This window comes from Prionailurus bengalensis, chromosome E1, assembly GCF_016509475.1.
Source record: "Prionailurus bengalensis isolate Pbe53 chromosome E1, Fcat_Pben_1.1_paternal_pri, whole genome shotgun sequence".
In the NCBI taxonomy this organism is placed as follows: Eukaryota; Metazoa; Chordata; class Mammalia; order Carnivora; family Felidae; genus Prionailurus; species Prionailurus bengalensis.
In genome coordinates this window covers 9632211-9647285 of record NC_057347.1, presented here as the reverse complement: position 1 = coordinate 9647285, position 15075 = coordinate 9632211, and the positions used below count along the sequence as shown (strand labels likewise).

Sequence of the window (15075 nt, the reverse complement as noted above, 5' to 3'; positions counted from 1 at the left end):
TCTCTGTGGGACACAGGGTTCCTGAAACCGTGTGGCCTCTGAGACCTTCGGGCGGGGAGGCAGAGGATAGATGTGTGACGTTCTCCTGGGAGCAGAAGAACCCCAGGAAGGACCTTTCTCAGAGGGGAGATCCCAACGGTTCACTGCTTCCGAGAATTACAGTTCTGTGGGACAACAAGCTCTTAGAAGAACTTTCAGGCTACACAGTGGCTTCGTTACCAGGATGCTTTTAAAGCTACAGATTAAGTAACATTATATAATGATTTTCTCAAATCACTGGAGTACTGCTGACAAAAAGTATTACTCCAAATAACTTCTTGGCACTGTTACACGTGAAAACACACAGAAATGGCAGGGAATGTCTGAAAAGTAGCAAATGCACTCTCCTGGCAGAAAGGACGCCCACGTCAGAGAAGGCCCCCTCTGGGTAGCCGTTCCCAGAAAAACAGAGTCAGTGCGGTGAGGGTCCAGGCAGCCGTTCCCAGTCTTGCCACGGCCTCAGAAGGACGGGAGAGGCACGTGTAACCTTCTGTTGCCGAACCTTCTGACTTTAGAGTGCTCTTTGCATCTATGGGCTGTAGCAAAGAATCCGAGAACACTGTCAGAGGCCCAAAGGGTCTATGACTGCCGGGATCAGCCAGTGTGATCAGTCAGTGGGTCCTGGACACAGGTGTAGAAGTTCGGAATGAACTCTTACCAAGCTCCCACCTATGATCCTCCAGGACTCAACTGAACGGCCCTTTCGTCCTCCCCCTTCACCAGGCCGTGCAGGTTGCGACTGGCTAGGTTCTAGTACACGCGGGAGAACGGGAACCTGACAACTGGGATGGAAATGAGCTTTCGGGAACTAAAATAAATCACTATATTCGAAGTCATTTATACTACTTTGCAACTTCTGCAGCCCCTGGCATTCATCACTGTTTAAACACCCGGCATCCTGAATCTGCTCACCACGTCCAATATACAGTCGATAGGCTAATGCTGCACTGTGCACACACCCCTCTGGAAGCCGCCAGGTGAAGATGAAGGCACAGTGCTTCACCTGCGGGGGGAAGGACGCTCTGAAGAGAAAAACCGAAAACCATACAGGGTACCTGTAAATAGCCTGTCGGCTTCATGCCAGCCATTTACCCAGGGATAACCCAGTCAGAAAAGAAGACAGCTTTTCTATCTTCAGACCTGAAGGCCAGACTCCTCGAGCAAGGTCTGCTCTGTCATGCCACCTGAAAAGAGGGGCTATCCAGCGACTAGCGAACCATGTGCCACCGCTTTCAGTAAGCCACAGGCTGGATCCCGGTCCTGGAACCACAGATCTTCCCCAGGGAGCAAGTTTCTGCACATGCAATACCAATTTTGCAGATCTTCATAATCCCAGGCTAACAGAAGTTTCCTGTCTATACAACAGACTATCCAGCTGCCCCCTTCTCCCCAAAAACCTCAGCCGTGGGGCAGATTTTTACCCAAACAAATTATAATTAGGCACGCGGTAAAAAGAATTACACGTCGCATGCTGGTGCACACGAAATCTCCAACTCTGTTCAGTTTCGTTAATGGAAACAGCAGAGACAGGACTGCGTGTGGTTAAGTTACGGCAAGCATTAGCTGACAGTCGCTTAAATACCTGCTGCTTCCTTCAGGAATTCCATACAGAATTTAGGCAGCTGTTAACAATAAATTCAAAGTAACTTTTCCAGCATCTCACTGTAGATTTGTGAACCCTTACGGACTTAGAGGGTAGATGTCAAAACGACGAACCAGATTTGATCAAAATCCAACCGGCAGGGAGGGGGTGGGGGATGGGGGAAATCGGTGACAAGGATCAAGAGCACACTAATAGTGAGGCACACGGAGTAACCGTACAGAAGCGTTGCATCGCTACATCGCACACCTGAAGCTAACAGAACGCTGTATGTTTACACCGGAATTAAAGTTAAAAGAAACACATGAGAACAATTTTAGAAAACGAGCACAGAATATGAGGCTATGCGTAAAGGAGGAATAAAAATGACCAATAAGTATGTGAAAAAATTTGTTTGTAAATCTGACTTGCAAGACAGATGTGATGTAAATACCAATTACCAGTAAGACGGTGGTGTCGCTTTTTAAAACTTTGTATCTCAGCAAAAGGATACAAGAGGCTGTGGGGTATCGACTTGAATACCGAGCCACATCCTAGAAGACGCCCCTGAAGGGTCCCCCCCTGAAGGGGCCTTCGTAGCACAGAGCTTGACGACACATCTGTCATCTTTCAGATGCCTGAAAATGTTAGTGAGCTCTGTCCTACTTCCCAGCTTTACCTTTCCAAAGGCACGGGGTTCTCATGGAAAACACCTGGACAGGCATACTTCAGAAGCTGAAGTTGAAGTAAACACGACAGACAGCAGGACAGACATTTTGCACCTGTAAACCCACCAAACCCTTTCATGACAATTATGAGCAAGGTCAGGATTTTCCTTATACCGTATAGCTCTGCTTTACCTAGAGAAGAAAGTAATTCTTTACTCAGATATCACATTGCAAAACTCAGATGAAGATACATACAGCTACTAGAAGAGTCTGAACTTTGAGAGCCACGTTCCCTCGCATCCTTGTCCGAGGCAATTTGCCGGGTGATGATCACGTCTATGAAGTTAGCTGCGGTAATGGTAGTCTTCCCTCGGGTCCTTAGCTCTTCCTCATATCTGGATTTTGGAGGAGGCCCTTTATCTTTCCCAGCCTCTGAATAAACTACCGAAGAGTGAGGCTGGGGCTTGCCACTTGGAAAGGCGGCCGAGGTGTACAGACACTGAACAGATCTCTTCTCCGCCTCCAGGCTTTTCTGCTCTAGCTGCTGCTGTTCACTAACTGCGGCTGACCTGCTTCTCAAAGTTTCTTCTAACCTGGAAGCTTCATGCTTACTCTCTTTTGTTTTGGAAACCTCCATCTGGGGGGCAGAGGCTGCGGCGTCCACGAGGGCGGCCAGGGCGTCTGCAGCGGTGCTGTAGCGGGAGGCCGGCAGGCCCTGGCTTATCGACGGGCCCCCGGCGGGCAGCGGCCTGCGAACAGAAGCAAACCACACACAGCTCCGTGAAGGGCGGGCTCTACCGGGGGCGCGCTGGGGAGGCGGCGGGGTCCACCGCACACCAAGACGTGTCGGGCGGCCACCGATCTAAAAGTGCGCGGTACGCAAGAGACCGTCTGTTTGTCCTTGGTCCGAACGTGTCCGGGAGACTCACATGATTCGCAGCTGAGCGCTTGGATCCAAAGGTGTGATTACACTGGTTCCGTTGGTTCCCTGGAAAACGCTGGGTCTCTGCTGCAACATGGGCTCCTGAGCTCTCACTGAAGGGGACGGGGAGCGGACATACCCGTGGCTGCCAGGTCGGCCCGGCTGTTCGGAGCCTGTGAAGGCCAAAAAAATAAAATAAAACAAAGAAGAGGGAAGGGAAGACAAGCCCCGAGGAAGAACCTAGAGACGGCCACATTTAGGGACCGTTCCTTTCTTAGTTATTCCTGACAAGAGAAAACGTTAAGAAACTTGATGGCCCGCCTTTTGGCCTTGCTCATGTTCCACACGAGTTTCTCAATAAAGATGTAATAAAACCACGCTCGTAGCTCGAGAGAAAAACATCCACTCTCATTTACTGGCGCTTTCATTTCTGTGATTCCTGACAGAAACAAAAATGACACCAACAGTGAAGTACAGTTGATCCTTGAACAACAGGGATTTGAACTGCACCGGGCCACCTACCTGTGGATTTTTTTTTTTAATACAGTACAGTACCGTAACTGTGTTTTCTCTTATCATTTTCTCATCAATTTCTGTTCTCTAGCTCACTTTATTGTAAGGACATATATATGAGACATGCATACAAAATATGGGTAATCAACTATTTATGTTAGCGGTAAGGTTTCCAGGCAATAAATAGTAGGCGACTGGCAGTTTGGGGGGAGTCACAGTTATACTTGGATTTTCCCCCCGCTGCGTGGGGGGTCAGCGCCCCTCACCTGAGTACAGGGTCAGCTGTGCTAATACAAATCGGGGGCACCTGGGTGGCTCAGTTCAGCATCTGACACTTGATTTCGGCTCAGGTCATGAGCTCGCGGTTTGTGAGATCGAGCCCCTAGTCGGATTCTGAGGTGACAGCCATTAAGCCTCCCTGGGATTCTCTCTCTCTGCCCCTCCAGCATCTGTGCGCGCGTGCGCTCTCGCTCTCTCGCTCTCAAAACAAATAAACGTTAACAAAAATCAGGTAAGCTCATCTCTCAGAGTTTTCCTCAAACTCCGGCGTGTTTACCGTTTCCAAACCCCCATTCGGCGCCGCCGTCTAAACATCGTGACGAGGACGACACACGTGATGAGAGCTGCCACCACCCCAGGGTCCGAGGAGGCTTCACTCAGCCACAGCTCTCCCCGCTCCGCTCCGCGCCTCGCCGCTCGGCGCTCCCAGGGGACACTTTCCCTCTGTGGACACGTGATCACTCACTCCGCCCGCCCCCAGATCAGCTCCGCTAACCACCTCCTCCAGCAGCTGAGCTGTTTTTGTTCGCTTGACCACAGCTCTCCCCGAACAAAGCCACAACTTGGACTCTGTGCCGCACGACTCTCTGGGAAGAGCTCAGACTCCCTCGCTCTTCACTCCCTCCTCCGCCTCCTCCGTTCTCCGCCCTCAGAGGCGCCGGCAGTTTTACCGTGTGTCCCTGTCCCCACAGCAGGTACCACCTGGCCGCACCTCTTCAGCAATCTTCTCCCTTCCAACCATACATCAGCTTCCACCAGCACTTCTATATTCCTAGGAGAGGGGCTGCTATTTAAATTTCCGTATCTCGGCCAAGACTGTTCCTATTTACGCTGCCACCTGATGACGCGTGAGAGTCAGCGTTTCTTTAGTCACACCGACACAGAATACTCACAAACCGTTCAAGTGTCTGGTGGGAGAAATGGTGTCTATCGTCTCGAGTCTGCGTGTTATCCGTTAGCGGGATCACGAGCATTTTCAAAATCTAGTTCCTACCGCAGTGACGCTTTAATTAAATGCGTTTCACGTTTGTATGTGGCCAGTGTAGGATCGGTCCTCGGGTGCTACCTCGCTATGCGTTACAGCACTTCCTGTGGTCAGACGCAGTGATTCCCGCCTATCTGCGGACAGCAGACCGCAGCTACAGGTCTTTAGGCTTTGCAAGCGCGGAACTATTCAAGATAAATCCTCAGGAATGACGTCACGGAGTCGAGCACGAGGACCGGCTTTGGACCCCCGCTCTACACTGCCGCCACTTTGATTTTAAGGGTCTGTTCCCCACGACCAGGAGTGTGCCCTCCGGTTCCACACCGCCCTCTCTGACCAGCCCCGCGTCGGAAACATCCCTCCCCGCAACCTCCAAGGACGGACCGGCTCCTCTCCCCGCACGCTTGCCGCCCGGAGAGCTCAGCCGAGCCAGAGTCTCAACACTTACGGGGGACTCCCGGGTCGCCAAGTCCAAGCCGTCCGTTGTCCTAAGTGCCAGATCTGTCTACCCGGCAACACGGACGTGGGACGTGGTTTCATTCCACTGATGGAGCCCAACGCAAGAAGACAGATATGCCACAGATAAGAACGTCCCAGAGACGCATCAAAGCGTGTCCCGTGGTAAAACCCCTCTGCTCTTCACTTTCGTTAATCCCCCTCTATCTTACGTGAGGGCCGATCTCGTTTCTCATCTCTTCCTCACCCGCTGCGTCCAGTTACTGCCGAGTCCTTCCCGTTCGCCTCAAAGGCATTCTTCCCAAGCAGTTCCTTTCTGGCCTCTCCCAGTGCCAAACATCTCAAGCCGTTGTGCGCGACCGTCGCGGCCTTGCTATTCTGGTGGCAGCACGTGCCCCCCTCCGGGGTTCTAATCCACCTCAAGCCCCTCCTGTGTCCGTGCCCCCTCGTGTCACCTGCCTCCCTGCCGAATGGCAGCACCTGTCATCTCCAAGTGCCAGCCCTCCTTCTAACTGTATTTCCACTCTTCCTCCAAGTCCAGCTCGACGAGTCCAGCTTCAATGAGCCCCGCGCCCAGTGTCTTCACACAGCGTCTTCGTAGCCAACCGCTGGGGGCCAGATCCAAATGACGCCTTCCTCGTGAAAACGTCACCTTCCTGTTCCAGATTCACGTCTGCACCATTTAAACCTCGATGGCGCTCTCACCCGTCCTTCACTTACGGCCTGAAATCGCTTTCTGTCTCAGGATCCCCGTGTGTGAGATGACCTCGGCATCCCCACGGCAGGAGCGGGTGCGGAATGAACGAAGCCACGCCACTCACCCGACCGCAGGTAGAGGTCCGAGGACGCCGCGGCTATCCGCTCCCGCTCCTTCTCGCGCTCCCGCTCCCGCTCCGCGCTCGCGGCCGCTGCAAGGTGCGTCGAGTGTCCTGTAAAACACGCGAAGTCCGCCACTTCAAGACAAAAACATCACCCTGTCAGGTACACACAACGTGTAAAGTCTCAAGTGGCTGAAAGGTTTCCAAAATGCTCCAAACTCCACGTGTGGGAAGGTTAAGAGTTTTGGATGACAACTAAAGCCCAACATGAGCTTTTAGGATGTTTCTAGAGTATCTGGCAACAGAACGGCATAGTAGAACTATTACTAAATCTTAAGTGAAAGACCGAATGGGGGACAACTGCCCGAAATGCCTTCAAAGGCCATGCTGTCAACACGGTGGTCGTGGCGGGGGGGGGGGGGGGGGGGGGGGGTGGCCGCAGACTCTCACCTGGAGACATAGAAGCAGAGTTGTATGGCCTGGGGGGGAACGTAATCTGTGTACCAGGAATATAAGTGATTCTGTCCATGGGTGGAGTATTTGTTCCCCCTGGATGAGGCACTAAAATTGCTGGAGGCATATTGGTCAGGTCAATGATTCCTGCTCAAAAGACAAATACGATAAAATTATGTCAAGTCTCAGTCTTTCTAAAGATACAGAACTGTATGTGGCTATTTTATATGGATTATCTCTATAACCCAGCGATACTTTGTTATACGGTATAAATAAAAATGGCCCAGATCATCATCACTTTGTAAGGCCGTCTTTAAGTCTACAGAAGGCCATGAAATACTATGCCCCATACCAGTAACCTAAAAGCACGAACAGATTACAGAGGGAGGCAGCAAACTGAAAAAACAATGATTTCAAACACCCAGCTCAATGACTTCATTTAGTTAGTTCAGTGTTCACCAAAACACCCCGTCTGACACATTTCTTCATCTGCCTTCAAGGCCTAAAAGCTACACGGCCAAGGATATGGCTGCCTCTTCATTCTTTCCATCATTCATTCAATAAATACTCACTGATACTCAGTACACATAACGCACTCGTGAAACCAAAACGCAAAGACACACACCCCTCGTTGCCGGGTACGGGAGACCCAGCTGCTGCTCCCGCGGGGAGAGGCCTCTGGCCACATCTGGGCGCAGGTTCACCTGCATCTGCTGTGAGGTAATGTAATCATTGAGGATTGTCTGTCTCGTGTTCTCCATCGCGTAAAGCTGATACTGACTCGGGTAAGCTGGGGTTGGTGAGAGCTGTCTCTGAAACAGGTAAGCAGCAGCTGCTGGCAGAGAGAACAAGAGAAAGGTGTTCAGCTGACTGAGTCCACGTGAGGTTCCTTTGCCGAACATCACCCACAGAAAGAGGCGGGGCTCTCGCTCTCCAGCTAAAATGCGCGTGCAGCCCTTATTCGGCGTGGGTAGGAACGGAACAGGGATTAAGGGAGATTCATTTTAGACCCCGACACATCGGCAGTATGAAAATACGCATTCTAAAGTCAGATGTGAAAGGGACGCCTGGGTGCCCCGTCGGCTGAGTGTCCGACTTCCACTCAGGTCATGATCTCGCGGTCAGTGAGTTCGAGCCCCGCGTTGGGCTCTGTGCTGACGGCTCAGAGTCTGGAGCCTGCTTCAGACTATGTGTCTACTTTGCTCTTTGCCCCTCGCCTGCTTGTACTCTGTCTCTCTCTCCCAACATTAAACATTAAAAAAAACTCTTTTTAATTATAAATAAATCAAATCAGATGTGATGGAAAAGGGGGAGAAACTAGACACAATAGGAGTATGAACCTGTTTACCAAGTAGAACAGGAGCTAAAAAACTTCTCCACTAGTTTCACTTTCCATCTTTGCCATGTAACTTTTATTTTTCACCTAAGTCTCAAGGGCTGCATTTGAGAAATTATTTTTGTAGTGCCAATCATTCAACACAACCGAACAGAAATATATGTGAACACACTTTCCTGGGGCTGAAGAGGATTAGTCCACAAGCATTTAATTAATCCATGTGTTTAGAGCAGAGAACGGCAAACTTAAAGGCCGGACGGTAAATATATTAGGTTTTGTGGACCATATGGTCTGTTCCACCTACTCAACTTTCCCACTGTAGCTGCACAGAGAAAATGAAAGCACCCACAGACAACGCATCAACAAATAACTGCCTGTGTTCTAATAAAACTTTATTTACACAAACAGGCAGCAGCAGGATTTAGCCCCCTGGCCGTAGGCTGACTAGCCTAGGTCAGAGCATGACACGAGATGCTAGGAAGGGGTAGGTATGTGTGGTAAAAAGTAGGAGGAGAAGTCTCTATGCTCAAAATATTTAGAATCCAGCTCCAGCTCAAAAATAACCAGTAAATAAAACTGCTACAAAGTACAGGACTATGGTATCACTCCATGAAGGTATAAACCTTCAACGTTGTCTGAAAACTTGAGTGAACTATTTTACATATACACGTTTTCCCCAGAAAAACAAATAACCAGTTTTCTGGAATGTTTGCCTCCCCTTTCTTCACCCGGAACTCCCAGCCGGGTGATTCTGTCAGTGGAATCTGTGGGAGCTCCTGTCTCAATTCTGGGAGACAGTCCCTGAAGAATTAAATGTAGGCTCCTCGGAAACTTAGTGTTCTCAAGTGACAAACGACCTGATGGCACTGATACAACCCTCAGAAGGTACAATATTTTCTACAGGCACCTCGCTACTAGAAAGTGAAACTAACACTTAGAAATCCTGGCATACTGGTAATGAACATCTCTTCTCTAAGGACCACAGTAAAACAAAGGTGGTCTGTGTCCCAATTTCAACCTGAAGGATGTGACAAGCGAGCAATTTAGGAGAGAGGAGAGGATGAGCAGAAAACACATTTGAGGCAGGGTCGGTGCGCGAGGGGAGCGGGCACCGGGGGCGGGGAGGACAGGGGGCAGCTGGCCCAGCAGGTGCATCAGGACAGCCACCGACACACTGACAGGGCTCCTTTCCCTCAGTAGAGCACATGACCCTGAGCCCAGCACAGACCGCTCGCTAGAAAACCGACGGACTCCTGCACCTACACGAGGGATGTTCACCCACAGCCAGAGGCCGTCTGTCTGTTCCAAAGTTCCTTCCTGCCGTACCTGCCACTGTGATTACGTAACTTAATGAAAGAATCTGGAGGTTGTTGAGGGAAGAACAAAAAGTGGTTTCTCTGGAAACTAAGTCAACTGCTTTGGAAAGACTCAAGACAGAAGCTGAATCACGTATGGACAAGATAATTTTAAGACAAAAAAAAAAAATCTGAAAGGATTCTGTAGTGCGATTCAAGTGGTTTTAAATTCCAGCTTCACTTAAAAAAGCAAACACGGGGGCGCCTGGGTGGCGCAGTCGGTTGGGCGTCCGACTTTAGCCAGGTCACGATCTCGCGGCCCGTGAGTTCGAGCCCCGCGTCGGGCTCTGGGCTGATGGCTCAGAGCCTGGAGCCTGTTTCCGATTCTGTGTCTCCCTCTCTCTCTGCCCCTCCCCCGTTCATGCTCTGTCTCTCTCTGTCCCAAAAATAAATAAAAAACGTTGAAAAAAAAAATTTAAAAAAAAAAAAAAGCAAACACGGAAATGTGAGTATCGTTTATGTAGCAAAGAAAAGGGTGCAGTTTCATCGGTGGACCCTGGCCCAAGATCAGAATTCTGGTGAATGAATGTCTATACGGTGAATTCAAATGTTTAGGTATGCCTGTGTCATTTAAAAAACAATCCTTCACATGGGCCCACCTTTTCAATCAGCTTAACCAAATGCCATACCTCTTTGTTTCTGTTCTGTAACGGGTGCCGGTTTCGGGATTTCAGAACTGGTAACATGGGGGTGTGGAGTGTGTGAAAGGTCAGTGAGCTGCACACTAACAAGGTACACAACAGTCTGCGTATTATACTTTAATAAACGGAGCTTAAAAAGTCGTACAGGTACATCGTTTCTTCGCCATACATCCTCACCACACGCTGTGCTTACCAGGATCCAGAGCCCTGTGAAACGGCATGGCGGGATCCAAATGCGTGGGAAGATGGCTCCGATAAACCTCTCCCGTGGTGCTGCCCCTGTGATGGGGGTCGAAAGGGCTGTGGCTTACTACCGGGTCCACCCCAGGCACCGGAGACTTCGCCGGTATACTTTCCCTCTGGGTAGGGGTCAGTGTCGATTTTCTTTCATGATTGGTAGACTTGCTAGAAGAGATGGTAACTGGAAAAAAAACAAACAAAAAAAGGCAACCCCACGACTTCTTAAGAAAACTTGTGAAGTAGGATTATACAGTTGACCCTTGAACAATGCAGGGTTAGAGGCGCCAAGCACCCCACCCCCCTGCAACAGTCAACAATTCATACATAACGTTAGACTCCCCATAAACTAACAGCCTACTATACTATTGGCTGGAAGCCTCACTGGTAACATAAAGAGTTGATCAGCACATCATCTTATGTGTTATATGTATTATGCCCTATATTCTTACAATACGGTAAGCTAGAGAAAAGAAAATGTTAAGAAAATTCTAAGAGAGAGATACATTTACAGAGAGCACTGTATTTACTCAAAAAAAAAAAATCCACCTAAGTGGACCCACGCGGCTCAAACCCGTGTTTTCAAGGGTCAGCTGTATTTCTCCATTTCTCACTCAGTCAAATACAGACGATATTTATATTTTTATCTGCTTCCACCAAACGTTTAATAATTAATCTTACGCAAATGGGAAGAACTAGTAGAAGCTTTTGAGATTTGGAGACTACCGCCTTTTGGATCACAGCACCAGCATTTTATCACCTAATATTAAGATTAAAAATGAAGTTCAACACTCCTCTTTAAGTCCCATTATAAATGATTTTTGTGTTCTGTATGACTCTAACATTGCAAATTCTTTTCGAGCCCACACGTACGTATATCAACTCACAACCCCCTCTCTGCCTGCGTCACCCAGCCTCCCTGCGGCCCACTAGTCCTGAAGTTATACTATTTTTCCTTGCTCTCTACTTCCACAAAGACTTTCTTACAAGCTCACCAGTATCAACCACCTCCCTCCTTCAGCCTCTTCTTTTTAAACAATAGTATTCGGAGGTTGGATTATCCCCCTGATGCTTACCATATGCCAACACGTAGTGGCCATCACCCTCAACTGTTTTTAATAATTGTTGAAAACACACAGAACATACAATGTACCATTACACTGAGTGTATCAGTGGCATTGATCAGTCCTCACCACCGTCTAATTATTAATATTTTGATAATATCAACTTAGCCATGATTACACAAACCTGCCTGATGACACCAAGAAATCGTAGTGGTTTATTACGTCCCCTTCTGAGCCCCAGCTTGCTCAAACAGAGTGCCTTCTCCCTCGGAATGGGCGGCAGAGGGGGAGGCAATTCTCCTTCAAAACTGGGCCCAAGGATCTGCATTCACCGTCCTACTGCCCAGCAGACTCTTCCCTCTTCTCTTCTCCTCCTCCCACTGCACAAAGCACTTCACCTCGACAGCTCTCACGGTGTCCAGCCAGGATCTTGCACATGAGCCCTCAATAAATATGTATTGCAATACAGCTTAAAATGATGAGTGAGGACATTGCTAAGGTCCGCAGATCGTTTCGGGGACCGCCTGGTAAAAATCAATGCCTCTTACCTTACTCATGTACCTGCTGGCAGCAGAAAGCCCAAGAGGCATGGAGTCACAGTGACAACAGTAACAATACCGGCAACGACAACAGTTTGCGTTTATCGAGTCCTTCATACATGCCAAGCACTACTCATTCTTTCCTTTTAAAGGTCTTCAGACACATTAGTTCACTTGGCCTTCACAACAGTCCAGGAAGGGAAGCCTTAATATTACGTTAAGTTACGTAACCGATACAAGTCCGTGCGGGAAGAAGAACCTTAATTCGAGGCTAGGCAGTCTTGCTCTGTGGCCTAAGCTTTCAACTGCCATGCCAGACTGCCGCGGAGCAGTTGTCAACACTGACTTCCAGAAAACCTTGTAGGGTTAGCTGCAAATCCACTCTGAGAACGTACTTATTCCAGAGCATTTCTGGACTCCAGCATACCGTGCGCGTGATTAAAGTATTAGATATCTTACCTGCAATTATATCAGCTTTTCACCTGGTAGCCTTCCCTACAGCCCTCGCATCCAGCACAACCTACAGATCTCGTGACAATCGAAAGCTAACACTTCAGCATTTACTACCTGCCAGAGGTTTGGGGAACGCGAATAAAAATGAGCAGACAAGGGCAGAAGAGTAACGCACCATCCGAAGTTCTGTTCATCATAGGCGAGCCTCTGGACATGGTGCTCTGATAACTCACAGGCGTCCGCCGGGCACTGCTGTCGTCGTAGATCCCTGGGCTCAGTTGTGCTTTGGGAGCTTCGTGAAGTGTTGACCTAAGAACTGAGGGGCCAGAGCTTACCACCGATGTATGTCGGGAACGCACTGGCTCGCCTGCCTTCACATCCTCATATTTCCCCCGTTCTACCACTTTGATGTTCTCTGGCACAATTTCCAGTGGAGGCATTCCACGGGGTAGTTTGTTAGGCCCCGTGATTAAAGACTTGACGTTGTGTTTGATGGCAGATTGACCTGAGTTGCTGTCAAACTTTATCGGTGTACCCTAAAGGAAACAAACGGCACAGGTAGCCCAAGGCAGCTGGAGACTCCTCCATCCCATGTCAGTACGGCCCACGGCAACCACATTTTGTTCTGGTGACCCTTACTGTCTGTGTGGATGTCTCTGTCACAGGCTCGCCGATCCAGAGCTATGCGCCTTCTCGCGACACACACGAGAAAACGAACGATAAAGCATACGTAAACTTTCACGTTTACCTCCAAGACATCAGACCTCACGAGAACTACTTATGATTATTAAGTCGTGCTTTTTAAAATGCTCCATGAGTATCACAGTCTGAGGCGGAATGGCTGACAGAAAGAACCCTGTTCTAGTTACCTGGGAGATGGAACCCTCAATGATTGGCCTTGTGCTCTGGACCACCTCTGGAGTTTTACGGCTTTCCTGAGTTAAAATATCTTGCCGTGGAATCTCATGAATGGAACGCCCCATTTCTTTGATGGTGGTAATACCATCATATGGTTTTCCTTTGGTAATGGCGCCTTCAAATGCTCGTATGGGAGGACTCTCCCTTTTAATCTGTTTCGGATATTTTAGGCCATCTTCAAAGCTTTCGGTGGTTGCTCTTGGTGTGCCTTCAAGAAAAAATTAAAGAAAAAATACTTGTTAAAATAATGCCAATGGTCGCATAACAATGCCACTGAGCTGTACGCTTAAAAACTGTTAAAATGGTAAATGTTGTTACGTACATTTTACCGTTATTGAAAAAATTTAATACCTTATCATCTTCAGTTTCTAATCAATTTTCTGTTTACAACACATCCTTAAATATTCATAAGTCATCATTTTATGGGCGTTGTTCAAGATTTAATACGTTTGTTTATCACATTCAGAGAATGGTTCTTACATCAGAAAAATGTCTCTCTACTCAAAGATTAGGCAACTATCATTTTCAAATAAACTATGTAGCCCAGAAACAGAAGAGCTGACATCAAGTATCTAATATTTCAAAAGGGAAAATACTTGCAAAGCAGGTTTCATGCGCTGCACATTAATGTCAAAGTACTTTGCCAATGAGGCCATCATGAATAAAAAAGCGAAAACAAGCAAAGAGTTTACCCTGCATTATGGAACCAGACAGCACAGTCCTTTCTTTGAGGTCAGAATGAGGGCTCCCCCTGGGTAATGCTCGGCATATCAGCCCTTTCAAAGCAAGAAAGCAATTCAAGCATTAAACACGATGTGTATTTCAATTTTCACATACTTTATACTGACCATAGAGTATAGACTTTTTGATAAAAGCTTTATGGAGAGAGATCATCTTAAATTTGTGAGCTATTCAGAGGGTATCATGGAAGAAAAAAAAAAAGTTGGAAGTACCCAATGTGACATCATTGGTTCCTTTGTAAATGTTCTCCTAAATAGAAAATAACCACAGAAGACATCTATTATAAATCAAAAAGGAAAGAAAGACACTTCCAAAGCTAAATGCAAAATCCCAATGCTTCTTTCTCCAGGTGAGAGGGCACAGAGAGGCTGAGGACCACTGTCTAGCTCTGAACTAGACCTCTGAGAAAGGGAAACATGAAAGATGGGCACCTCATACACAGGCAACATACATGAACGAAAATATGCAAATCAAAATGAAAGAGCTATAAATAACCTCTTAAAAAGCTTCACATCATATCAGAAAAAAATTGGCTCAAGGACTGGAAATAATCACATGCATTTACCCTAAAAGGAAGGGAAGTGAGGTTTTTTGTTTTTTAATTTTTTAACATAGAGAGAATCCAGCTCTTAGAAAATTGCACAGGACTTCTAAGATTGAAGAATCCTTACCCTGTTTTTAGTATTTCACCTAGAATAACATGAAACACTCGAGGCAGGTTAAGATTTAAAGAAAGTCAGCCATTAACAAAATAAAACACAGCTATCATGTATCATGCACATCGTGTACGGTCAGCACAAGGCTGGACACCCGTCTCCAATCCTCACACAATGGTAACTACAATCCCTTTAGAAGATGAAACTCGTGAGGAGAAATTCATCAGGAAAGGGTGCAGCTGAAATTCAAATACACGTCTTTGTTCTATGACACGACTTTAACTGCCTCACAATAAAAACAAAGTTATCAGAATGAATTTTACATTTTTCAATTCACTTAACCCTAGCAGGAATAATCTTCAAATTGCATGAGCACATGATATGACAATGACGTTTAATTTTACTCCCTTCCGCTGTCACGTA

General features: G+C 47.7%; 1 protein-coding gene across 26 annotated transcripts in view; it reads right to left on the bottom strand.

Moving 5' to 3' along the window:
- NCOR1 (nuclear receptor corepressor 1) overlaps nucleotides 1–15075 on the bottom strand; it is a 156959-nt gene that overhangs the window by 13700 nt on the left and 128184 nt on the right. For 17 of the 26 annotated variants that reach the window (XM_043583202.1, XM_043583204.1, XM_043583205.1 and 14 more), the window contains 9 exons: nucleotides 13948–14031; nucleotides 13207–13463; nucleotides 12513–12873; nucleotides 10238–10465; nucleotides 7338–7547; nucleotides 6710–6859; nucleotides 6263–6370; nucleotides 3216–3381; nucleotides 2542–3035 (listed from right to left, as the gene is read on the bottom strand). In XM_043583202.1, the coding sequence (XP_043439137.1) occupies nucleotides 2542–3035; nucleotides 3216–3381; nucleotides 6263–6370; nucleotides 6710–6859; nucleotides 7338–7547; nucleotides 10238–10465; nucleotides 12513–12873; nucleotides 13207–13463; nucleotides 13948–14031 (2058 nt within the window). The remainder of the gene's footprint in view (nucleotides 1–2541; nucleotides 3036–3215; nucleotides 3382–6262; nucleotides 6371–6709; nucleotides 6860–7337; nucleotides 7548–10237; nucleotides 10466–12512; nucleotides 12874–13206; nucleotides 13464–13947; nucleotides 14032–15075) is intronic. The other 9 variants (XM_043583222.1, XM_043583226.1, XM_043583228.1 and 6 more) reach the window with 3 other exon arrangements.